Source organism: Equus przewalskii, chromosome 12 (assembly GCF_037783145.1).
Source record: "Equus przewalskii isolate Varuska chromosome 12, EquPr2, whole genome shotgun sequence".
Taxonomy (NCBI): Eukaryota; Metazoa; Chordata; class Mammalia; order Perissodactyla; family Equidae; genus Equus; species Equus przewalskii.
The window spans coordinates 25,330,141-25,356,163 of NC_091842.1; the positions used below are offsets into that span (position 1 = coordinate 25,330,141).

Below are 26,023 nucleotides of genomic sequence, written 5' to 3' on the forward strand. Positions count from 1 at the left end.
GAAGGATTTAAGCAGAGGAGCTACCTGGTAGCATTTATGTTTAGTCTTGACCAGTTCAACAGATAAACACAGCAACCGCTTCCCTGAGACCTACAGCAACCCATACTCGCCCCACAACTTCTTTCCTTTCCGTTTCAAAACCCCTCTACGTCTTCTTCCACCCTGTTTTCTTTCCTCCTTCTCAGAGAAGACTTCCTCTATCCCTTCACAGGACTCCAGCAGCTCCTTGGGCACTTTCCTCCCTATGAATACTTTCCCAGCTCCCCAAAACTTGCAGTGTATGTAAATCATTAACGGTAAAAGGGATGACTGCCTGCACGGGAATTGTGTAAACTTTCAGCGTAAACCTAGCCCAGAACTCCTGCTCCTCCCTCCGCAAAGTCTCCACCAATCAAGGAAAGGCACTCAGGACAGGTCCTGCTTCTTCCAACTGTCAGACTGCTCCTCTCTCTTCTTTTGGCTGCTCCCAGGACTGAAGCAGGTGTGAGAGTTTACGTTTTCGGGCTGCTCTTCTAGGAAACAGGTCTGCCATCATCTCCAGCTGTGTCAGAATCTGTCACTTTAGTGAGTATTTTGTCTCCTATGCAAGGTTTGCTGGGCTGGCGCAGGCACTTTCGAGCAAAGATAACAAACAAACAAAACCAACAAATCAAAAATGCTCTCACTGAAGTCTTGGTCAGCCATGGTGTTTCTATCAGAATTTCTGAGTTGTTGTGGAATATTATTTAGTAAGTGACCAGCAGTATGTACACGCAAAAGGCTGTAAATATAGCAGCTGAGTTTTTCATTTTAAGCCTCTTGGTGCTATTTAATTTTTTAAAAACTATGTGTACGTGTTAATGCCATTAAATGTTTTAGAAAAAATGTAACTGAGTCTGAGTAGCTGCTGAGTTTTTCACTGTACTGTCTACTTAGCTCCCCACCCAGCTCAGTGGCAGATAGGAATTCATTTTCTGCATCATCCAGATAGTATGCCAACTACCTCTAGGCAACTTCTGGAAACATGTACATGCAAATCTAAGAAAATAACCTGGGGGGCAGCCACTTTTCTCCATTAGGTAGTCAAGGGCAGCTCCAAAAATCCTCTAGAGAAGTTTAAGGCAGGGTCTTGTTAGGGTTAGGGAGAATAGTAGGGGCTCCACCCTGCTTGGAGGCTCTGTATGCCAAGGCACTGTGATTGCTTGGATTGCTTGGCGGGGGAGGTGCTGTTAGAGATGTGGGGAGGCTAAGGCTCCCTTGGCACTGCTGCTTTTATGGCTGTAGAGCTTGCCTTTCAGATGAGACCTTCGCTACTTTCAAAAGCCCATCTGACCAACAGTGGGACTGTCTTTCAGAAGAGTTTTCTGTGGCTCAGTATAAAAATCTGGACTCACACTGGTAAGGTTATGTCAGCTTTTTCACTGGCAAAGAATATTGGAGACTTTGAAAACAGATGTTGTGCAATGTTGAGATCAGTGAAAAGACAGGAACATAACTTTGTTGGGGAGAAGGGAACCTTACAGTTTTGATGAGGGGAGTGTTGATATTTTCTTTTTGGTGGAACAGAACGGCTTGGCTGATTTTAAGCTCCAAATGACTGGTCAATTTTCTTTTCAATGTCTATTTGAAGGATTCTGAATGTGGTGAAGGAAATAGTTTCAAAATTTCATCTAAATTGCAAAATATTGGAAACAAATGATGATGAATAGGGGACTAGAATGCCATGCCGCTGTTTAAAAACAAACAAAAACAGAGTAAGGAAGATCTCTGTGTACTGATATGTGTACTCCACAATTTCACTGTAGAAAACTATTTTAACAGACAGAATAGTGTGTCTTCTAGGCTACCTGTTGTGTAAAAGTGGTGAAGAAATAAGAATCTACAGTCATATTTGCTTGAATACACATAAAGAAACTCTGAAAAGATACATGGAAATAATCATAGTGGTTCCCTGAGCGAGTGGGAGGGAGAGGAAACTGGGGAACTGTGAGACTCGGGCTGGGAGGCAGATTTTTCATTGTGTACTTTTTATGTTTCTTGAGCCCTCTGAAGACATTATCCAGAAAAATTTAAAAACAAAGACAGAAAAGTTACAACACTAAAAACTGGGTGTTGACTACTTAACTTGTTCCTTCAGTTGAAGGAAACCTGATGCTAATTGTGTAAGAGGGGAGATGGCTGCCAAATGTGAGGCCTGCAACGTGCCAGCAAATACCAGAGAAGGGTGGTTCCCTCTCCCCTCAACCCCACTGCCAGACAGGATGTTTGAGGACTTGGGGTTTATTTATATTCTAAAGAGCAGCCTCTCTCCTAGAGCCTAAGAGAACCTCTAAGAGCTTTCTGGTAACACTTACCCTCTCCTAGCCCTTACACAAGAGAACAGTGATGGGAAAGGCTTTACTAACCCTGAACCCTTAGAAAAATTTTACCTTGGGGACCCTTCTCCTTAATTTTGCTGTATTTTAATGCTTCATGTCACTCTAGTTGTGAGCTATTATAAACATAGATCACACTGTCCAAAATAATTTTCTGCAATGATAGAAATGTTTTGGGTCTGCACTGACCCATATACAGTAGCCACTAGCCACACGTGAGTATTAAGCACTTTGAATATAGTTAGGGTGATTGAAAAACTGATTCTTCCGTAGTATTTAAATTTAAATACCCACATGTGAACAGTGCAGGTATCACATAAATCTGGTTAAAGCTATAGAGACACTTCTCAGGTCTATTATAATCCTGAGTTATTGAAATAAAACCATGTGTAAAAGTTCTCCCTTCTGGAAAAGTTGTTTATTCATTCAACGAATATTTAATAAGCGCCTATTATGGGCCAAACACTATTACAGCTCCCAGGGATAGTATTGTGAACATAACAGACAAGGCCCCTACCCTCGTAGAACTTTACATTCTAGCACAAAGATCAGCAAACTATGGCCAATGGGCTAAATCTAGCCCTCTACCTGTTTTTGTACAGCCTGTGAACCAAGAATGGTTTTTACATTTTTAAATATTTGGAAAAAATCAAAATAGAAGTAATAATTCACGTCACATGACAATTATCTGAAATTCAAGTTTCAGTATCCATAAATAGGGTTTTATTTTTTAATACAGTCATGCCTGCTTATTTATGTATTTTCAATGGCTACCATCTCAACCAGAGTTAAGCAGTTGTAACAGAGACCAGGTGGCCTGCAAAGCCTAAAATACTTACTAACTGGTCCTTTATAGAAAAAGCTTGCCAACTCATGTTCCAGTGGATAGTAATATGCTAGGCACCATGATAAGCACTTGGCATGCATTATCTTATTTAATCTTCTGGACAACTCTCTGATGGAGGTTCTATTGGTAAATGTGAAACCGGGGCCTGAGAATGTGCATTTCTAAGCTTCCAGGTGGTACTGATGCTGCTGTTTCACAGAACATAGCCTCTAGATCAGAGATTCCCAACCTTGTTTGCACATTAGAATCCTCTGAGGAAATTTTTAAGAATATGATGCCCAGGCTCCACCCCTAGAGATTCTGATTTAATTGGTCCAAGACCCAGGCATGGGTATTTTTATAAAGCATTCCTGGTGATTCAAATATACAGTCAGGGTGGGAATCACTGCACTATGGAAATCCTGTTGAACTGTAGTAAAGGGAACACTCAAATAGGAGTCCAAAATTAGGAATTCTAGTTCTAACTCATACGACACATTGTAGCAAGTTGCTTCCCTTCTCTGGGGCTCCATTTTCTTTGCAGGTGAAAAGTGAGGAGTTGATCTCAGAGGGCTCAAGCTCACTGACTTGTCAGGTGTTCACACAAACAGGTGGAAGAGTCTGAAGACAAATCCACATCTCCAGTGTGTTGGGTGCAGCAACATGATGCCCAAACACCAGGTCTATTTAGGGTAAAACTTATGGCTGACATCTGTTATTAATTATTGTTTGGCAATTTATCAATACAGAAATGCTTCCACATAGCCACACTGCTTTATACACCACACAGTTAGAATTGCAGGTAAAAATGACGATTTAATGAATGTGAGGGTAGTGTTTTATTGCAGGAAATTTGGAAGCTTATGGAAAGTGTAAAGAAGAGAACCCTATAATTCCTAGAACTCTGTTTTTAACAGCCTCCTTTATGAGACCTCAGCCAAGTCAATGCCATCATGATCAAATGATTTCCCACAGAAGCAGGGAGGGCTGCGTGGCCCAGAGGGGCCTCCCCCACAAAAACCCTAAAGGTTAAAGCCCTATTATTACATCTCCAGTAAGTGCAGCTCCAGGCCTGGACTTGAAGATAGCGTGGGTGCTGATTGGGAGCGTGGAAGCTGCAGCCTATAAACTAGAGGACCTCCCACAGTGCTTTCATGCCTGATTGATACCGGGCTCCTCTCAGCCGCTTCATCTATGGATTATCCACTGAGAAACATTCTCCTAAACATTCCTGCACTACTTTTGAAATCTGCAGGTGAAAGATATTAAATAAAAAGGCTTAAAAAAAGAACTTGTTTCTTAATAATAATTTACAAAACATAAAATACATTTTATAATATAGTATTATTTTATCTTTCACCTAATTTTAATTTACAAAGTTATTCAAGTGTGTTAAATATTTTTAATTTTATAATTTTATTTACCCTGTCTAGGATATATAATTGGCTGTTGCTATATGCTTATATTTCTTTTTGTTTCTAGATTAACTTTTACAAATGCCTAATACTTTGAGGCAGAGTATTCTGTTTATGAAAATCTTCTGAATATATAAATTTACAGATTAAAGGTAGCAATTTTCTTGATTAATAAAACAGCTTAGCCCTTTGCTTTCACTGAGAGTAACTGGGTGACCTCGGTCTTTACTTCTTTAGAAATGCTAATGGGACACAATAGCATGTAGTAGTCAGGAGAATAGACTGGGACCAGACAGCTCTGGGTTCAAATCCAACCAGTGCCTCTGTTACAGGCTGAATGTTTGTGTCCCCCCAATGTCACATGTTGAAGCCCCAACTCCTCAAATGTGATGGTATTTGGAGGTGGGGTCTTTGGGAGGTAAGTAGGTTTAGAAGAGGTCATGAGGGTGAGGCCCCCATGATGGGATTAGTATCCTTACAAGAAGAAGAGAAACCAGAGCTCGCTTGCTCTCTCTCTGTCCACCATGTGAGGTCACAGAGAGAAGGCGACAAGCCAGGAACAGGGCCCTCAGGGGGGAAATGAATCGGCTGGCACCTTGATCTTGGGCTTCCCAGCCTCCAGAACTGTGAGAAACAAATGTCTGTTTGTTTAGGCCACTAGGTGGATGGTATTTTTGTTATGGCAGCCAGAGCTGACTACGACAGCCTCTTAGTAGACATATTTTCTATCTATAAACAGAGATGATAACAGTATCCATTTCACAGGGTTACTCTGAAGATTTAATGATAAATCGGATGTAAGTAAAACACTGAGCACAGTGTTTGGAACATAGTGGGTGCTCAGAAAATGGTACTGTTATGATGATTCTTAATAAGAATAATAAAACTTAGCTGCTTTGGTGTTTGGCTACCTTTAGGACAGAAACAAATGGTTGTCCTTTTGGTTGACTTTTAGATGGATTGATCTCCGTGGAAATCCTGAGTGCTAAAACATCCAACAAGACTGATTCTAGTTCTTGTCACCATGGAGATATTACTTCGTGCCAAGTGTTTTCAGCGCCTAGCAGTTCCTGGTTCTGTGAGAGCAGTGCATAAAGATTACAGAATAGTGACCCCTCAGAATTTCTCCAACTATGAATCCATAAAACAGGACTTCAAACTGGAGGTTCCAGAGTATTTTAACTTTGCTAAAGATGTCCTGGACAAATGGACCAATACGGAAAAGGTATGGAGCAAGGATCATTCAGGCTATAGTTTCTCAACCGGGAGTGACTTTGCCCCAGGGGACTTCTGGCGATGTCTGGAGACAGTTTTGTTGCCATGACTTGAGAGAAGGTGGTGCTAATGGGTAGAGGCCAGGGATGCTGCTAAATGTCCTGTAATGCACAGGACAGTCTCCCACAGTAGAAAGTTATCTGGCTCAACATCTTAAGTTTCCTGGTCCATAACGCCTGGGTTACAAAAATGTATGATTATAGGTTAATTTTTTAAAAAACAAAAAGGAGTAGAGTGAAAAGTGATTCCAAGAGTCAGAAATGTTAGGAAATGAGGCTTAGAAACAGCATTGAGAGAAATATAAACGGAGGCAAGAATTCTAACTTTTTGGAAAGAAAAATAATCAGGCTCAATGAGAAATGACATGTGCTAGAGGAAATGACATAGCTCTCAACATCCAGAAATAAGGACCTCAGAGTTATTTCCAAATACTCCATGTATGTCCCAATAATGACTTGTGAATTTTCTTCAGAGGAAATATTCCAGTAAATCAGTTGAAATAGAATTTAGCTGCATAACCACCTTTAAATCCATGAGTGGTTTGTCTTTCCTCAGGCTGGAAAGAGACCTTCCAATCCAGCCTTCTGGTGGGTAAGTGGAAATGGAAAAGAAGTGAGATGGAGTTTTGAAGAACTGGGATCTTTGTCCAGGAAATTTGCCAATATACTTGCAGAAGCCTGTGCTCTACAAAGGGGAGATCGAGTAATTGTGATTCTGCCCAGGATCCCAGAGTGGTGGCTTGCAAACATAGCCTGTCTGAGAACAGGTTAGTAATGTTCATAATCTGATTCAGTTTAAAGGAGGCTGGACGGGAGATTTTCCAAAACATCTAACTAATCAGAAAACATTTATTTGGGTAAATTATTTGAGGAACTGTTCACAATATTGTATTATTTTCAGGAACCTTAGAAATGTATTAGAAACATGCCATGTCTTTTGACCTAAACTTGGAATTGGGTTTTTCAAATTGAAATTGTTTTATTATATGAATGCCAGTCAACAATCATGTACCCTCATACCTACTGCTGTTCTCCTCCCATAGGACCCATAGTCATGTGAAACTCAAGGCAGCCACAAACTCAAAGAACCCATGCCACTTCTTGTTTCCTGCCTTTATTCCCCTCATGGTCTATTACCATTCTTGTGGTGCCTTAAGCCAGGCATCTAGACTCCTCCTTCCTAATCAGTTCCTAAGTTTTGTAAATTTGACCTTCTGCATGCCTCTAGAGTCCCTCTTCTCCAACTCCATTGCCCTTGCTTTACTTAACATCTCCTGAATAGATTTCCCCAGCAGTCTCCCTAATTTGGGTCTCACGTGTGCCCACACTGCACTCCAATCCAATTCATCCTCCACAGCCAGGGTTCTTTCTAGAACACACATTTTATCCTGCCATTTTGCTACCTGACATTATTTAATAACTTCCTGTTGCCTACCAGATAAAATCTGAACTTACTTAGGTGTGTCATGGAAGGCTCTGGTTATCTTCCCTTCATTGTTCTCATTTCCCCACCCTCCTACTCTGTACTCTAGCCATGACAAATGGTTTCCTATAAGGTTTGTGGTCTCTCTCGTCTCATGGCTTTTGTGGACACAGTTTCCTATTCTTGGAAAGCCTTTCTCTCACGCCTGACCACCTGGGCAACTCCTATTAGACTTTCAAGTCTCAGTTCTAATGTTAGGCAACCCCACCCTGATGTCCCAATCCAGGTACTTTCTTTTTTGGGCTCCCCAAAGAAACATGTATGTATTTCTATTTTAACCTGTACTATATTGTCTGGGTATACTATTTTATCATAAATCTGTCATTCCCAAAGGACTATGTAAGCTCCTAAAAGGCAATGGCTGTGATATATTCATCTCTGCATTTCCAATGACCGGCGTATAGTAAATGCTCAGTGAAATATTTGTTGAATTAATTAGTATCTCTATTGTCATAATAAATCATTATATTAAGTAACCATTCTTAGTTTATTATAATCATTACTCACATTTGAGGAGAGTTATATGCTCTAATCTCATGTTTAAATAGAAATTAGACACTAGAGTTGCACAGTCCACTTTTACACAGTTTTTTAACGAAATGATTGCTTTCCTGAAAGCTGCTCAAGCTCACTGTCTTAGAAGGGACTCACTGATTTCCAGGACCAGAAAGCCGTTCATATTAGTTGAATAAGGAAGGAGAATTATTGAACATCTACTGGGAATCTTAGAGGAAAACAAAAGTCCAGAAAGAACAACTGGCCTCTGCAGGCGAACAGGCTCTTCAGCAGGCAGCTTCTATCTCTATTTGTTTTGCTCTGAAGCCACAGGGAACAGGTATATCACGGTACAGTTTAATCTTGCTACTCTGTCAATCATGATGTCTGCTTACACTGACTTTTCAAATCTCTGTTCTAGTCTATTTTATGTTGACTTTATGGTTTAGCTCTTGGAAGGCAATCTATTTCCTTTTTTTCCAAGCTCTCAGAGAGATCTGCTCTACAGCCCCCAGTGCCAACAACAAACTCTCATATCACATTTTAATTATAAAACTCTTCTCTATGTATTATGGACCAAATCCCATTTCAACAGAAATCTCAGTATATAATTATTAAAAAATATCAATTCTGAATGAGTTGGTCCCTTATTTAAGTAATATCTACCACAAAAAGCTAGTATAACACCCATCTCAGTCCACAGATCTTTAGGAAGTTTCTAGATGGATGTAGTCCCTCTGGCATTATAATAAACATTCTCTCACTTGCTCATTTTGTCTTCACAAGAGCCTTATGATTAGGAAGGAGAAGCCTCATTTTATAAACAGAAAAGCCAAAACTTCCACAGATGAGGGGGAAGAAACATTAACTCGCTTTCCCAAAGTCACTCAGCAAGTCAGTACTGGAGCCCAAGGCACTCACCAACATTTTCCAGAATTTTCATAAAATTTCAAAATAGGAACAGTTCTTAAAAATCATCTAGCTCATTCTTCTCAAACTTTGACGTGCATGTGAATCGCTTGGGGATCTCATTAAAATGCAGATTCTGATCCAATAAGCCTGGGTGGGACCTGAGATCCTACATTTCTAAGAACTCCAGGTGATGTCGATGCTGCTGGTCCAGGGGCTACCCTTCGAGTGACAAGGAACTAGTCCTCCCATTAATTTATGGATGAGGAAAGCAAGGTCCAAATTCAGCAACTTGGCCAAGGTCACTCCTTGATTAGGGAAATAGGCAAAACAAGGACCTTGGAGCCCAGATGTCCAGCCCAGAGCTCTTTCTGCTGCTCCACGGGGCTTTCTCTAGACCTTTTCCCTATCCGGTGTCAGTAGCATGTGTCAATGCCTATGCCCTTATGCAAAATAACAACTATGAAGCAGAAATGGACATTTTATTTCTGGAAGTTTTGAACTTTTTTTTTTTACATGAAACAAATATAAATAGGAATCCTCCTCAGAGAGGCCATCCTAGCCACCCTATCTAAAACAGCTTCCCCCACCCCACCCAAAGTGGTCATTCCCTATCCTTTTAAACAGCACTTATCACCTGATATTGTGTATGTGCTTAATGTCTGTCTAGAATGTAAGATCCATGAAGGCAGGGACCTCTACTGTATCCTTAGCACTTAGAAAAGTGTCTGCCACATAGTAGGCTCTCAATATATATTTTTAAAAGAATGAATGAATAAACAAATCCATTGTGTTTATAATCAACTTGGACATTACTCCAGAGTAATTCTGGAAGATTGTTTTTTTATTTAAAGTAACAGCGTGCTCCCTGACAAGAAACTATGTAATGTTTCCCAGAATAATTAGTTTGGACAGGAAACAGTTTTAATAGGTAAGATTGATCACTGTTAATAGATTCTTTTAAAGATATGATATGAATTATATATTGGCAGAAATTAATTTTCTAAGGGTAATGTTTTTAAAAAAGTGCTTCTTCTGGGCATGAAATGCTGGCAGTGGGCTTACTGCTAGAGACTGCCTTTAAATTATGGAAAAGTGTTAGGCCATGGGAGGCTAACTACTTATCCCTAGGTGGCACATCTTTAAGGAATAACCTTGGAGTAAAAACCTGTTATTACATTGCCATGTTTAGAAAGGGAAGATATTCTGAGGAAACTTGAATTTTAGTCGTGGTTGTCTGTTTCCTGAAGAATTCCACTGAAGGGGCTTGTCCTTGCCAAAATAAAGATGAGTCAGTGTCAAGAGTCCAGGAACGACCAGGCAGAACCTGAGACTCACGGAAGTGAAGTGGCTTGTCCAAGGCCAAGCTGTAAGAGTATCTGGCTCCAGGACACACTCTGAACCATTCCACTACACCTCACAGTGGAAGTCACAGCAGGTCGGAATAGCAGCACAGAAAAGATGAATGCCTTAATTCTTCCCTTTGGAAAGAAACCATCAAACAGTCATGCCCATTTTAAGAGACACTGGACAGAAGTGGTTAAGTGTACAGCTCTGGGGTCAGGCTGCAGGGTTCAGTTCCTACACTGCCACTTCCTACTGGTGATCTTGGGCAAGTTATTCACAGCTTCTGTGTTTGGGGGTTTTGGGTGGGGATTAAATGAGTTAAAACATGCAGAACACTTAGAATAGCACCTGGCACTCAAGTACTCAATAAACGTTGGTAACATTACTTTTCAATCAAAACCCTCTTCAAGCTGAGCAGTATGAATGATCTTCAGCCAGAAGATAATCATCCAGCTTTTAATACCCTTTCATGTTAGGTTAGAAGGGTCATAACTTTGAGATCCCAAGAAAGGCAAAGCAAAATAATGAAAGGAAGACAAATAGATCCCTTGCTGGTACTCTGACTAACTCATTCTGAGAATACAGAATGTACATGAACCATCGACACTATCCTAACGAACATGATGAAGGAAATCCTTCCTTCTAAACACTGTTTCTTTTCTGCTCCTTTAGGGACGGTTGTAATTCCAGGAACCACTCAGCTGACCCAGAAAGACATCCTCTACAGACTACAATCTTCAAAAGCAAAGTGCATTATTACCAATGAAGTTTTAGCCCCAGCAGTAGATGCTGTTGCATCTAAATGTGAAAATCTGCACTCCAAGCTAATTGTGTCTCAGAAGCCCAGAGAGGGGTGGGGGAACCTCAAGGAGATGATGAAGTGAGTAGCCATCACTGTTGTAGAACAGCTTCCCCAAAAGAAAGGCAAATTGAAAAGTTACTCAACCCACAAGTGATCAGGAAAATGAAAATTAAAACAATAGGCAAAGGGAACAACTGGTGATTATTTCTGCACTAATAGTGCAAAGCTCTGAGGCAGGAAGCAGCTTGGAGTGTTTTCGTATGTTGGGATTTCCAGGAAGCAGACCCCAAGACAGAGATTACTTGTGTAAGAAGTTTATTAAGGAGTTCTTTTGGGATCAACACCTGTGAACGAAGGGGAACAATGTGGAATTGGGCAGAGGAACAAATTTATCTGCTATGAACTCCCCAAAAAGCCCTCAGCCAACCCACTGGGACCTCTGGACTTTGGATAGCCCCTCAGAGTTGTTCCCAGCTAAAGTAAGAGGTCCTGGCCTTTATATGCCCATACTAATCAGTAATTAGTGCGGGCTGTCCCTTGAAGGTGGCGTGTCCTTGAGCAAGGCAGCTCTCTTCAGCCAAGGCAATCTTTAAAGAGGGCTATCAGCGCTTGTGGGGCTAAGTCCTTTATTCCTGCAGTGGGATCTAGCAGGTGCGTCACAGCATCAACCACAGAGCTGTCATCATTTCCCAGGGAAATTGCTATCAATCCTTCTGTGTAGACTATATAATTCTCTTGCTGACTGCAGTGCTTCTAGCAGGTTATAATAAGAAGAACACTTAATGTTAATGGATGCAAATATAAAACTGAATTATACTGATGTTCACGCTCTCCTATGGGGGTGCTTCTAGGGTTACTTGGAACTGCTACCAGGCATTGGTTATATTTGGCAGAAAATTCCTTCTCTAGAATGAGCATGCTTTACTCAAGGATTTGGAAGCATGCTTGCAACTATGAACTTATTCCTACTTTCTCTAAAGTAGCTAACATTTATTGAGTTCTTACCAAAGGCCAGGTACTATTCTAACAAAAACAATGTTATAATTGCAATAAGGCTAACATTTATATGGCACTGGTTATGTGCAAAAAACTGTTCCAAGCACTTCAGATATACTAACTCATTTAAATCTCACAACAACCTAAGGGCAGGTACTATAATTACACAGATGAATAGGGTCAAATGCTAGGATCTGGCAGAGTTGGGTTTCAAACCCAGGCAGTCTGGCTTCTGAGCCCATACTCCTAACTGTTAGGTTTACTGCCTCCAGTAGTGAGAGCTTGGTACGATAACCCTGCCTTAGGTTTCCAAAGCAACTGTATCTATGATAGAAGTCATAGCTACACAGTGATAGGTACTAATTATTTTTAAGGCAGATAATTATGGAATCATAGACTAAACACTTGGTCTAGCTTTGTTAGTCTTTGAAAATAGCTTTTCTATTTCTCATGGCCTGGATTTTTCTGATTCATCCATTCTCAACCCAATACTTCCAGATAAAATCTGTGTGCCTCTTAGACACTGGATGTGCAGAGCTGACCTCCTCTCAGCTGCCCTAATGTATGACTGATAGAGCAGCCCAATTATCCTTCAGAACTAAACGTTTTCTTTCTCTTTTACTGCAGCCCTCCCATCCCTGGATGGATGCTTAGATCCTCTTCAGTCTTACTGTTCGTTATATTCAGAACCGTGTAGACTCTCTTGTGGGAAACAGAAAACCTGTCCTTTCAGGGATCAGGAAGCATTTTCTATGAAAGGGGTGGATAGCAAATATTTTAGGCTTTGCAGTGTCTGTCACAACTACCCATTTCTGCTGTTGTAATGTGAACACAGCCATGGACAATATGCAAATGAATGGGCATGCCTGTGTTCCAATAAAACTTCATTTACAAAAACAGGAGGCAGGCCAGCTTTGGCCCGGGGACTGTAGTTTGCTGATCCCTGCTTTATACTATTACCCAGGACTTCCATTAACATACCCATTTTTTTTTAAAAAAAACACATTTTAAAGCATCCACAGTAAAGAGGAAGGGGCAGTTTTTCATATATCCACAATTACAAGATCACAGAATCCTCATTCTGCTGGCGGTATGATAAAACTCTGGAATTTTTAAAATGCTTTAACTCTTCTTTATCATACAGTAAAAAGCTATGAAATCGGCTGTTATAAATGGGCTGTTGATGGCAAAGTTTAGTTTGATTCTGGAACGCACCTAAAAAGATGCAGAGAGAGATGGCTTTTACCTTGGAATTCGACTTGAGTCACTGGGGCCTGATCCATGAGATGAAGGGGTCCAAGTAGACGGTTTCTCGAATCCTTTTCTGTGGTGACAGTCTCTGATGCTGTGTCTAATGTGCAGAATCATTGTGGTTTGTCCTTCATAGACATGCCAGTGAAAACCACACCTGCGTGAAGACAAAGCACAATGAGATGATGGCCATTTACTTCACCAGTGGAACAAGTGGACCTCCTAAAATGACCGGACACACCCACAGCAGTTTTGGCTTAGGATTATCTGTAAATGGAAGGTACTTTCACAGAACCGCAGCTTCATGTGTCAAAACTGCCAAGGCGATGATCCATTTATTGGTCTTTTAAATTTGTTTTCCTGTATATGTCAGGGCTATTCCTTGTTTTCCCAGGTTCTGGCTGGATTTAACACCTTCGGATGTGATGTGGAATACCTCAGACACAGGCTGGGCAAAGTCTGCATGGAGCAGTGTTTTTTCTCCATGGATCCAGGGAGCATGTGTATTTGCACATTATCTGCCACGTTTTGAGCCAACTTCCATCTTGCAAGTAAGGCGGAGCACAAGAGGTCAACATTTAGAGATGCATTAGCAGTGTCACTGACAGGACTGGTGAATACAGTAACTTGCAGAAATCAGAGTAGACAACATGATTTAAGATATGTCACATCTGGGAAGTCAATTATTCTGAAAAGATGTACAGAGAAAAGGTATGAGTGCATTCATGTTAGAATAAAGAATGTTTAAGTGGTGCTGTGCCTACCCTAGACATTTAGGCACTTATTAACGTTGTCATAAGACCAAGAGTTTACCTCTACATTGCAGACACTTTCCAAGTTTCCCATCACAGTCTTCTGTTCAGCGCCAACTGCATACCGAATGCTTGTACAGAGTGATATGAGCAGGTAAGAAAGGCTGGTAAATAGGCACCTAGTTGGGGGAAGGGAGAGGAGGAGGAAGCTATAAAAGATCTTTCTGCCTGAAACATAGCTCCAGACTAGTAGGTCCGGGATTTAACAATCTCTCCTCCTCCTTCTCCTTCTTGCTTTCATTCTGTAAGTGATAATTACTGCATCCAGGGCAGGCTGCCCCAAGCAAGGAGAGAAAAAGGAGGGTAAAGCCCCAGGTACACCTCAGAGCCCTGTGCTTATGGGTGAGAAGGTGTTTAATCTTTTGGATGATGACTGTTACCTGAGCGGCAAAAATAGAGAAATTGCTCCTTTTTGGAACCTTATCCCAGCAAATAGGAAAAAGGATGAATGTCTTTTATTCTATTATGAATTCCATTTGAAAGGGTGGATTGGTAAATATTTTGAAATTTATTTTTTTAAATTTTTGAATAGGAAGTAGTTCATATGATGTAAAATTCAATAAGTCTATAAGAATATATAGTTAAAAGTCTTCCTTCAAACATTGTCCTCAGTCTCCATTCTCCTTCTCCCTGAAATCTGTGCACATACAAGCCAATGTGCCTATGTTCTCCTCCACTGTTTTATAAAGATAAATGGAAACATACTGTGCACACAGTTCTGAATCTTCCCTTTTTTGCCTAAATATACATCTTGGAACTGTGCTGTCCAATATGGTAACCACTAGCCACATGCAGATATTTAAATTTAAATTTAAATTAAACTTAAAACTCAGTTCCTCAGTGGCACTAATCATGTTTCAAGTACTCAGTAGCCACACAGGACTAGATGATATTGTAGTGGATCGTGCAGATTATAGAACACTTCCGTCATGGCAGAAAGTTCTATTGGACAGCACTGTCCAGGAGCTTCCTCGTTTTTTTTTTTTTTTTTTTTTACAGCTGCATAGTATTCCATTGCATGAATATTCCACAATTTATCCAGACATGGTAAACTTTTAATCACTGATTTAAAATGTTATTATGTGGTACTTTGCCTGAGGATGGCACCATTTTTTTTGCAACAAGTCACACCCCACCCCTCCAAAAAAAACTAAAGGCAGAAAAGAAAAAGAAAAGCTGGTGTTTTGGGAGTCATTCTATGTGTTAGAATGGTTCATTTATTTTGTATTGGAGGGAGAAGTAAGGAAGGAACTACAACCCATTTTATATTGAAATTTCACTGGAAATCATCCTAACTTCCATTTCTCTCCATTCTTCCTCCTAAATTTAACTTATCTGTTTTCTGAGAAGCTATAAGTTCAAAAGCTTAAAGCACTGCGTGAGTGCTGGGGAACCCATCAACCCTGAAGTGACTGAACAGTGGAGAAACAGGACAGGTCTGGATATCTACGAAGGATATGGACAGACTGAAACGGTACATGGACCTCACTGAAAAGACAGGGCTGGACTTGATTAGTCGGATGAATAAAACCAAAGTGTTTATTATGACCTTATGATTCTTTGAGGGATAAGGAGGGAGTGGAGTGGTTAGAAGAATAGTTAAAAAAAAAAAAAAGCTGGAGGGAAGCTGGTTGCAAAAAAGCTCTATAACAGTTGTTTAAATAGTCATTCATTGAGGAAAACCACTATATAACTGATCAGAGTGAGGGCATTAAAATATGTTTTAAATGAAAACATGCTAAATCTACAGAAAGAGACTTCCCCTATATATTAGTCAGGGCTGCTGAGTTCCTTGTTACTTGAAGTATTGTGAGTTTACTGGACAACTCCTTGGCAGGCATACTCTTAAAAGAGTTATTTAAAGACCTCGTAGAAATAATAATAAGAAATTATAGAGGAGATGAATGAAATAATAACAAAAGTGGTTATTATGTAAGGAAAGGGAAGGGTAGAATAGAGCAGATAAGGGAAAGGCTGAAAGAAATTTTTCACAATGTGTCTTTTTGTAATGCTTCAATTTATAAACCATCAGAATGTAGTACCTGGTCAAAAATTAAAATACCAAAAATAAAAACAGAAATTGACAGATGTATTAAGTAGAAACAGCATATTATGCTAATATGAGTACAAATGTTTTCATAAATATGGATATTTTAGTAATGATAAATTAAGTGTTATAACTTTATTTTATATATATATTCATTTAGTGTCTATCTCTACACTCCACAAGAGCAGAGAAATTGTTTTATTTTGAGCCTGGTTCATAGTAAGTTCTCAATAAATATTGTTGAATGAGCGCTGGTAAATGAATAAATGAATTTTAAGTTACATGTAATACTACTTTACTCCTTCTTCTTCCTAACTAGGTGCTAATCTGTGGAAATTTTAAGGGAATGAAAGTGAAGCCTGGCTCAATGGGAAAGCCTTCTCCTGCGTTTGACGTTAAGGTTGGCACATCCTCTTCCAGGAGAATATTCAACAACCCAACCTGTTTACCACTCACCTCACCTCTACCCTCCCCACACTCTTAGTTGTGGTGATGATTTCAGGTCATTTCCATCCTATCTTAACTTCTATGTAAAGATAGAACTGGGTTAGAAACATTAGTTTATTGGCCTTGAATATTTTGCAAAGCAGTTGCTTGTGCCAAGCAGTTCTAAGTATTTTACAAATATTAATCCATTTAATTCCAAGAAGGAACTTATGAGAGACATATTATTATAAGAACCATTTCACAGATGAGGCACAGAGAGGTAAGGAACTCCCTGAGGTCACACAGCTAGTAGCTTCTAGCACTGGGATTCAGTCCCAAGCAGTCTGGTTCCAATATCCCTGCTCTTAACCACACCACCACCCTGCCCCTTCTGGTGAGGGAGGTCAAGACCTCCTGAAGAGGTCAAGTAGGCCAAAAGAGGCTACAGTTTACAGTGGCGGCAGCATTCTCCCTCTCTTGCCTCAGCCTCCCCTGGCCATTTCCTGGCTCTCCATAACCACTGCCATTACTACCACCTGATCCCTAGGGGGCATCCTATGATCCCATCTGCAAGCTTTGCACACGGTTCAAATTCTTCTCAGATCAACCCAGCCAAGGCTAGGCATAACCAAAGGAACTTACACTAACACCTGAGAGAAAACCATAGCAACAGAACACAAAATGGATGAGTTTACAGAATGGAGAGCTCAGAACCAAACTTAAATGAGGGTTAGTTGTAGGTTAGATCAATGTTTCCCAAGCTTATCTGATCATAAGAATCACAGGGGCACTTGTTAAAAATGCTAACTCTCAGCCCCTGCCGTTAGAGAGTCTGATTCAATAGATTCAGGATGGGATCCTGAAATCTATGTTTTAAACAAGCGCTCCAGGTAATTCTTATGATCAGGTGAGTTTGAGAAAGTTTAGATGAGATTGATTGCTAATTTCACTGTTTATAGAATAAGCCAGATGCTGGGCTCTTTCCCTCACTTTAACTTTGCTCTGGGAACCTTGTCTAAAGATGGGATTGCTGAGTCAGGCCTGGCTCTGCTCTTCACTAGCTGAGTGTCTTTGGATAAGCTGTTAGAGCCTCAGTTTCCTGATTTGTAAAATGGGGACGAGGGTGACCAACTTGCCTCAGTTTGCCTGGGACTTGCCTGGTTTTAGCACTGAAAGTCATACATCCCAGGGACACTCTCCTGCCTCATTCCCAGACAAACTGAGAAGGCTGGTAATCGTAAGAACAGAATTGATTTTATCGGTTTCTTGTGAGGATTAAATGAGATAACATCTCTAAAGAGCATAGCAAAATACTTGGTACATAATAAAGGTCTGGAAGATAGGTGCCATTATTATTATTCACTTCTCTCTCGCACTCCCTGCCTTTGAAAAGCTTTTTTAAGAAGAGATGGTAGGGGAGCCCTGGTTACATTCTGTAAACAGGCTTAGCAACAGTTCATTGGCTTGTAGGCTGCCTTCAGTTAGAGACAGAAATATTGATAATTAAGCATTATCATGTCTGCGTTACAAGCAATCAAGTTGGCCTTTCACACAGCTGTGTTCCTTTCTCCCCTCTTAATGACAGTTCCCAACCTGCATTGCTGTGATGGTCTCACAGGTGCAGCTGTACTCAGTGATCCCAACCACAGTGTACCACCAGTTCCTCAGTAATTCAAGCCTAGTGGTTTTCTGGAGCAACTATAATTGAATGCAAAAGGGTGTGGCCAAGAGGAAAACAGTGCTCTGCCATGCATCCCCCAGCAGCATCACTACCTTCATTTTTTCCCCCAATTTTTTTTATTGTGATAAAATACACATAACATATAATTTACCATCTTGACCATTTTTAAGTGCACAAATCAGTGGTATTAAATACATTCATAATGTTGTGCAACCATCTCCACTATCCATCTCCATAAAATGAGCCTAAGAATAGTTCTAACCAGATGGGACTGTTGTAAGGACTAAAGAAAACGTGAAGCACTTAGAGCTGTAGCATTTATTACTCGGGATGCAGTAAGTGCTTAATAATTGGTAGCTTCCATCAGGCACTTCAGGGAACCATGATGACTGGGAGAGGGTGAGAGAGCCAGGCTTTGGCTGACCCACCACTATCTCAACCAGAGAACGTTCCCCTTTTCCTGCTGACTTCTCTTGGGCTTCTGAAGTCAGGTTTTGTTTGTTCTACAGTTAAACAAAGTTTGAAAACCACCAATGAAATATTGATTGGAGAGGAGAAGACAATCAAGAGATATTGCTAAATGATAAAGACAGGTTATAAACAGTGCATTATAAAGTGCTCCTGTTTTTTCCTGGTGTCTATGTTGTCTCAAAAGATATCACCAAAATGTGATTATTGCTAGATGGTAGAATGAAAGAAAATTTTTCTTCTTTCACATTTTGTTAACTTGCATTTTATATATATTTTGCAATAAGAATTTAAATAAATACATTTCTCTTAGGAATTTAAAGTATACTTAAAGTTCTTTTTGAAGTCTAAATTCTTAAATGGCAACAAAATAGAACATGCAAAGATTTAAGATGCAGCATTAAATAAAAATTCTCTTAAATAAATTGTCCTGTTTTATCCTAGATTTTAGATGTAAATGGCAATGTTCTACCTCCTGGACAAGAAGGAGATATCGGCATTCAAGTTCTCCCTACCCGACCATTTGGCCTTTTTACTCATTATGTAGTAAGAGACTTATTAAATAATCTCTTATTTTCTATTTATTTCTCAAAAGTGCTTGGTAACTATCCTGACTTGCCACAAAACACACCTAGGCACTTGACCTTTTCTGAGAGATTCATCGTCCTGACTAGTAATCCCTCAGACAGGGAACTGAAGAAACACCCAAATCCTTACTAGAGAAGGGCACGCTGGTCCCCTGAAGCTACATCACAGCCCCAGGCCCATGAAGGCAGGAGGAAGGGAGCCCTAGAAGGAAGACAGCCCTCTTAATATCCATTGATCCTCTCCACTATAAAACAGGACCCAGTCATTTTCCTGAAATCTAATTAGCGGTCTCGTGTCTTGGGAGGAGGGAGAGGAAGAGAGAATGAACAATGAGATGAAGTAATTTCTTTCACTAGAGGCCTTGCAAGCTCCTTACTCTTTGCAAACATATTTCATCTCTAATCACAGTATGCAAATTAGAGCAAAGTTTACATCAATATAATCAAAGTTCCAGGTTTTACTTGTCAGTGAATTTTCCATAATGTAACAACACTTCAGTGTTCTTCCTGCCAATGTTACAGAACCAATTGTTTTTGTGTAAAATAAAATACAAAACCAAAAATACTGTCTGTTCTTTGAATGATTAGGTGTTGGTGCTTTCTTTTAACTCTTGAGTATTTTCTCTCTTTCCCTACCAGTGTTAGATATTAACCAATTCGCAAAAGACTTATTTAGCCTACTCCTCTGAGCTGTGAGCTCCTGCGATATTAATTTTGTGATCCATCTAAGAAAATTCTCAGGATGGAAGCATGCCTAGTCTCTGGAATTGTAGTTTACCTTTCTGAGATGGGGCTGGCTCAATGCTGGAACTTCATCCTCATTTCATGCACTGGCTCCTCTTCATTCTAAGGCTTCTCTAAGGAACCAAACTTTTCTTTTTCCTTCAACATTTAAAAATCCAACAGAAGAGAAGAGTTGCATTCACAATAATATTAACAAAATGCTATTTGTTTCACAGGATAATCCTACAAAAACAGCTTCAACTCTACGAGGCAATTTCTATATCACTGGGGACAGAGGCTATATGGATGAAGATGGATATTTCTGGTTTGTTGCAAGATCGGATGATATCATATTATCCTCTGGGTAATTTTCTTTTTCCTCTGTGCATATGTCTGTGTTAACTGATCATCAGTGTCCTGGAGTGAACCTGCTGCTCACCTTTATAAATTCCTGCCATATCTTTTGTTTCCCAGCTACCGAATTGGACCTTTTGAGGTAGAAAGTGCCCTGATTGAGCATCCTGCGGTAGCAGAGTCAGCTGTTGTCAGCAGCCCAGACCCCATCAGAGGAGAGGTAAAAGAATGGATTAATCTCCACTTTATAACGTGTTGGCCATCTAACGCATACTTTTTTTTTTTTTGAGGAAGATTAGCCCTGAACTAACATCTGCTGCCAATCCTCCTCTTTTTGCTGAGGAAGACTGGCCCTGAGCTAACATCCATGCCCATCTTCCTCCACTTTACATGTGGAACACCTACCACAGCATGGCTTACCAAGTGGTGCCATGTCTGCACCCGGGATCCGAACTGGCGAACCGTGGGCTGCCCAAGTGGAACATGCACACTTAACCGCTGTGCCACCGGGCCGGCCACTAAATACTACTTTAACACTGGAATGTGAAATAAAGAGTGAGAAATATTTGTCTAGGTCACTGGGCGCCTAAATTTTTTGGATCACACAGCTCTTAGGAATTTGAAGGCCATAAGGCACTACTGGACTTACGCAATGAAGGAAATGTTCTGTATTGGCACCATCCAATATAATAGCCACAATGGCTATCAAGCACTTGGGATGTGGCTAGTGCAGCTGAGGAAATTTTATTCTATTTTAATTAATTTAAATTTAAAGAGCCACACGTGGCTTGTGGCTACCATATTGAATAGCACAACCACAGACTCTTCTCATAAAAATGCAAAACTTTGCATAGAATTTCAGAGAAACTCAGAAGCACACTTACGGATTTTAGGTTAAAAAAATCTTGTGCTACTACTTCTACAATAATACCTAATGTTTTTGATGATTTAGTATGTTCCAGGTGTTGGTGTAAGCCCTCTATCTATGTTAACCTATTTCATCCTCACAACTTCTTTTTAAAAGAAGGAAACTGAGGCACAGAGAGGTGTCCTAACTTACTCAAGATTACACAAAAAAGTATGACTCGAACCCAGATTGACTGACTTCAGAGTTCATGCTCTTAACTACGTTAGGCTGTTTCTTGTTAACTTGTCATTTTCTGTAATGGTTTATAAAGACTTTTATAATGATAAAGTAGACTTTATCCAAGGTGTAGAAATCATCAATATGCAAACCAGTAATTACAAACATTAGCTATTAAAATAAGTTGCCTCTGAATGATTCACTTATAGCAAGGATAAATTTTTTAAAGATTCATAAAAATGTTGATAAAGCAGCAGAGCTGGCAAAAATACATATAATGTTATGAAATGTCAAAAAATGGATAGCACTAAAATTATATACAACACACACACACACAAGGTTGTGCAACTGCCCCATGGCACATGTAAATTAGAACTGTTCAAGGGGTTTTGGTGAAGAGAAAAATGAATTGCTCATAAAATGTAAAACTTCTTACTGGTAAACAATGATCAATATGTGAAAAACTTATCACTGCAAGTCTTCATTTCTCACTAACTGGTTGTCCTGAGTGATTTATTCTTTCAAACAGTTCATTTTCAATCAAATATTTACTCCCAGACCAAGATGGATAGGTAATGTTGCTAGCTTATCTCCAAGCTGGATACATGAATCCATGAATTCAAGATCTCAGCCTTTTAAGTGCAGGGTATTTCATTGTAAAAGTTGCAGGAGCCTCTCCTGGAGCTGTGCCCACAAGGAAACATCATTCCATGGCAAACCCTGGGCTGGTAATCTGGATTTGGTGGTAGAAACTAGTTGACTCACCTAGAGTCCTGCCTTAGAAAAGGCAGTGAATGGCAGTGTTGGCAGTGCCCCAGGAGAGAACATTCAGAATCCCAATCTACTCCTGAAGGGGGATACACATGAGGGATGTCCTTCTGTCTTCTCCATTAAAAGTCCAAAACCTCTGGGCAGGATTTTCCAAGACATTTCAAGGAAGGGTGAACTTTGGGGAACAGGATTTGTGAACATAGTGATAAAGTGACTCTCTTCTGCCAGTTAGAGAAAAGGGGCCACCACCACTTCTGCTCTTGTTCCGCAGGGCCAGGTAAGTGGGTCACAGCAACAGGAAAGTGGCTGTTGGAATCTTCACAGCCTTGCATCAACAGAAGTGTCTTTGGAATGGAGTGCACAATCTTAATGAACTGTTCCTGTTAACAAGGATATAGCAACCTAGTGTGAATACTGCTTATAAGGGTCACGCTGAGGGTGGGACCTACAAGCTAGGCTAGATCAAGCTGGGTTGTTACACAAGAGACTGTGTTTAGTGCGTTGCCAGGTTTCCAAAAGGAAACTTTTGAAGGAGATAAAAGATAAAGCAAGAAGTCAAGAAGAGAGATAATCAAAAACAGGCCAGAAAGTAGAGTTCAAGATGTAGTTAGATGAGAAGATTCAAGGGTCAGAAGCTCTCTTCTATTAGATACAGAACAAGAGGTATGTGAGTCAACTGGATGGCTTAAGAGCAGAGAGCTGGGATCAAACCCTAATAAACCTTCTGGGCCACCCTACCAGGCACTTAGGTTCCCAGTTAGAGAAAGTAAACAAGACATACTAAAACATAAAAATACACAACTCATTTTTCTGGTGTTTCAAATATTTATTTTAGGTAGTAAAGGCTTTTATTGTTCTGAGTCCTGATTATAAGTCACATGATCAAGAACAACTGAAAAAGGAGATTCAGGAGCTTGTAAAAAAAACTACAGCACCTTACAAATATCCCAGAAAGGTGGGTATTCTAATTCTGATGAGTATTTCCTTAGCGTTCTGAAAATTTCAGCTCATTATTTTTTCCATTTTAATGAACATTCCTCTCAAACGTGCTACACCAAATGTTCCAAACTGAACTAAGGACATGGATAAGAATCAGAATCTTTGTGATTAAAATGAAACTCTGAACCTAATTTGTTGGGTCATTGGCTCACCAGACTCATTGTAAATACTAAATATCAAGAAAAATCTCCTCAACAATACCCTTCTCCCTTTTTGGTTGTTACTAAAAAATCCACTCCAATGGGTGTCCTAATCTTTCATCGAGAGTTCATAATAGAACTGCTATATAACTGACTTTATCTAAAGATGAAAACTTTTGGGCTAATTTTCTTTCCTTGATTCCAACAGATAGAATTTATTCAAGAGCTGCCAAAGACTATCAGTGGGAAGATAAAAAGAAATGAACTGAGAAAGCAAGAATGGAAAACAATTTAAATCCATTCCATTAATTTCCACAGTATTATAGATTCCATGGTATTTATAAAACAAAGACTCTGTAGAAACCACAAGATTATGGAAAGGTGATGAAAAATGTGATAGTATGCTTATAAACTATTGATTTAAAATATCTTATGGTTATAACATCAGAAGCTGAATTTTGAAATAAAATATTCAGTCAATTTCTCTGCTTTAGTGTCAATGTTCTTATAATTTGGTGACATAAAAAGAATACCATCAACTGCTGAGGAATTTTTAAGTATACAGTATAGAAGCAATTTCTGAACCAAATCTGTTGATTTTCAAATGAGTTGAATAATTCTTCTGATATGTTGATATACAAATCAGAACCAATCTTCAAGCACTGAAATAAAACTAACAACTCATAAAAGTTCAGAAAAATAAACCATATCAGAAGATTATCATAATTCTCAAAGTACAAGTATCTAGTTGAAAATAGGCTAGGGATTTTTATTAGTCACATTTTTATTCAAATAAAGAGTTTAAAATTTGTTTCAAGATCTAATAGTAAAAAAAGGATATACTATTGTTGCTTATTATATTTAATTTAATAAATATAGTTTACAGAATACTTCATTTGTGGTTCTTCAAAAAAGTATGATAAATTTGGCAAATGGTAATATATGAAATATAAATTAAATAGGGTAAGACATTATTAGAATACTCATGATGTTTGGGAATTCAAGGAACAACCAGGAAAGATACATGAACAGAAGACAGATGTTAGATAACTGGTGAATGAAATTAGAAGCCTGTGAAATTTGTTTTTCCTTTTTTCAGTCTATGTGTTTAGTAGCCTCAGTGTCACCTACAGACTATGTATGATAAATCCTCCTAACTTGTAGCCCTATACACTTTTTTCTCTTTACTATACTAAAAGTCACATTAAAGTAAAAATATAGTTTAGATGTAAAAAAGTTTATCAATTCCTCATTGAAGGTCTGAGTCTTAATGAATTTTCAGTAGAAAAATTTACATTTCTGTCACAAATAGGGCTTATTTCTGGAGAACTAAACGCGAGTCCCCCTGGGGAATGAGGCAGAACTATGCTATTGGCTCTTTCCTTTTGAAGTGTTTGTTCCCATTTGAAATAACCACAGCATTTTCTGTTTTCTTGGTATTTCCCAATAGGGCAACAGTAGAAGACTTTTCCATGGTTTGGTCCATTATTAGAAACAACAAGTCTCTTACATCTTCGGCCACACTTGCATAAAGGAGGTGTCATCCTCCCACTCTTCCAAGGCTCTCGTAGGTTAACTGTAGAAGTTAAGACAGAGGGGAGAACCTTCTGGGAAGACCTTCTCCCTGGGGAGCCAAGAGATGATGTGGGCTTTTCTTCATGACTAGTGAAGGTCTGGTTTTTGGCTGGTGGGAAAGCTGAGGGAACGGATGGACTCCTTTCAGTACCACCTAAAAGAAGAGGACGTTTCCCCAAAACTGAAGGATGAGACATACTGGCATTAACGCTGTTGAAGCTACTTGATTTGCATTCAGGTAATTTAAAGTCAGAAACATCTGAACCTGGATTTTTGGGTTCTTTTACATCATAAATAGTAGTGTGTGGACTCTTATACACAATAGACTGAGAGGTTTCAGATTTTTGACAAGTTTCTTCTGTGCCTCCCAAGTTTTCATGACTCAGCATTTCAGACTCTTTTAAAACCATTAATCTTTCTCCAGAATTAAATGAAGTATCTAAGTTTGAGTCACTAATGGCAGGCATAAAATCTACACTTTGCTCAGGCTGAGAAGCTGGCAGTAAAGCTATATCCTCCCAATCAGCCAACATAGGTAAACAGTCAAGAGCAGAACTCATTTCTGTATCAGAAACATGATTAACAGATGAAAGGGTAGTTGAAACACGTACCAATTCTGAACCAATTGCTGAAGACTTAGATTTGGTATTAAATGCAAGACGTTCATTTTTTATTTGCTTCTGCATAGGTGTATCCAAACTGGGAGACTGCAACTGCCCCAGAGATGTGGAGGACTTAGTATTGAAAAGAGAGAAACAGCTTTTGACATTGTGAAGATCCACTTTTATGTCGTTCTTTAGTTGTAACTGATCTTGCTGTACCTTTATAGGAGGATTCACACCAACTGATGTCATTTTAACTTTTTCATGAGGATTTATTGTATTTTTAGGCTCGCTATCAAATATGCTGGGACCCTGAATGTTACTGTTGCAGGCCAATGTTTCTTCAACTTGATTTGTATTCAAATTTCTGGCCAAAATGTTGGGATTCTTCTTAGTGGGGACCTATGATTCCACAGACAAATCCAACAGCTTTAGAAACTGTGTATTTGTAATTTTTTTAATATATGTTATATGATATGACAAGAAAAATATCTTCATTAATTGATTTATGAATGATTGCACACATGACATCTACATATCAATGAGCCTATGATTACTTCTGGAGTTTGAGATGACAGAATAAAGAGGCAAGACACCACTAA

The 26,023-nt window shown here is 39.4% G+C and overlaps 2 protein-coding genes across 25 annotated transcripts in view; one reads left to right on the forward strand and one right to left on the reverse strand.

The window, feature by feature from the left end:
- Positions 1–26,023, reverse strand: part of LOC103564590 (ERI1 exoribonuclease 2) — a 61,748-nt gene that overhangs the window by 30,385 nt on the left and 5,340 nt on the right. For 5 of the 13 annotated variants that reach the window (XM_070568346.1, XM_070568347.1, XM_070568348.1 and 2 more), the window contains one exon: positions 22,911–25,823. In XM_070568346.1, the coding sequence (XP_070424447.1) occupies positions 24,486–25,823 (1,338 nt within the window). In that variant the 3' untranslated portion in view covers positions 22,911–24,485. Of the gene's footprint in view, positions 1–13,147; positions 13,841–13,965; positions 14,084–19,951; positions 20,056–22,910; positions 25,824–26,023 lie in introns of those variants that run through there. The other 8 variants (XR_011524830.1, XR_011524829.1, XR_011524826.1 and 5 more) reach the window with 7 other exon arrangements.
- On the forward strand, positions 86–26,023 carry ACSM3 (acyl-CoA synthetase medium chain family member 3). Of its 12 annotated transcripts, XR_011524831.1 has the most exons (17): positions 86–564; positions 1,278–1,377; positions 5,551–5,820; positions 6,426–6,636; positions 10,776–10,983; positions 13,289–13,432; positions 13,547–13,703; positions 13,979–14,058; positions 15,315–15,438; positions 16,331–16,411; positions 19,031–19,132; positions 20,133–20,260; positions 20,371–20,470; positions 22,941–23,060; positions 23,453–23,625; positions 24,695–25,057; positions 25,508–26,023. XR_011524831.1 is itself a non-coding variant. In XM_008540439.2 (15 exons), exons 3-15 carry the CDS (start codon positions 5,620–5,622, stop codon positions 23,537–23,539), a joined length of 1,743 nt encoding a protein of 580 aa, XP_008538661.2. In that variant the 5' UTR covers positions 86–564; positions 1,278–1,377; positions 5,551–5,619; the 3' UTR covers positions 23,540–23,724. The 12 variants fall into 12 exon arrangements, 9 of the variants coding, with proteins under 9 accessions (XP_008538661.2, XP_070424455.1, XP_070424459.1 ...); XR_548121.2 differs by lacking the exon at positions 1,278–1,377 and having other exon boundaries at positions 390–564; XM_008540439.2 differs by lacking the exons at positions 24,695–25,057; positions 25,508–26,023 and having other exon boundaries at positions 23,453–23,724.

What these genes read in the sequence shown, in the direction of transcription:
- ACSM3 (XM_008540439.2), top strand. Translation starts at nt 5,620, where the DNA reads ATGGAGATATTACTTCGTGCCAAGTGTTTTCAGCGCCTAGCAGTTCCT. An exon ending in AACCTCAAGGAGATGATGAA is followed by an intron (nt 10,984 to 13,288) that starts GTGAGTAGCCAT and finishes TGTCCTTCATAG; the next exon opens with ACATGCCAGTGAAAACCACA. An exon ending in GCCTTTTTACTCATTATGTA is followed by an intron (nt 19,133 to 20,132) that starts GTAAGAGACTTA and finishes TTTGTTTCACAG; the next exon opens with GATAATCCTACAAAAACAGC.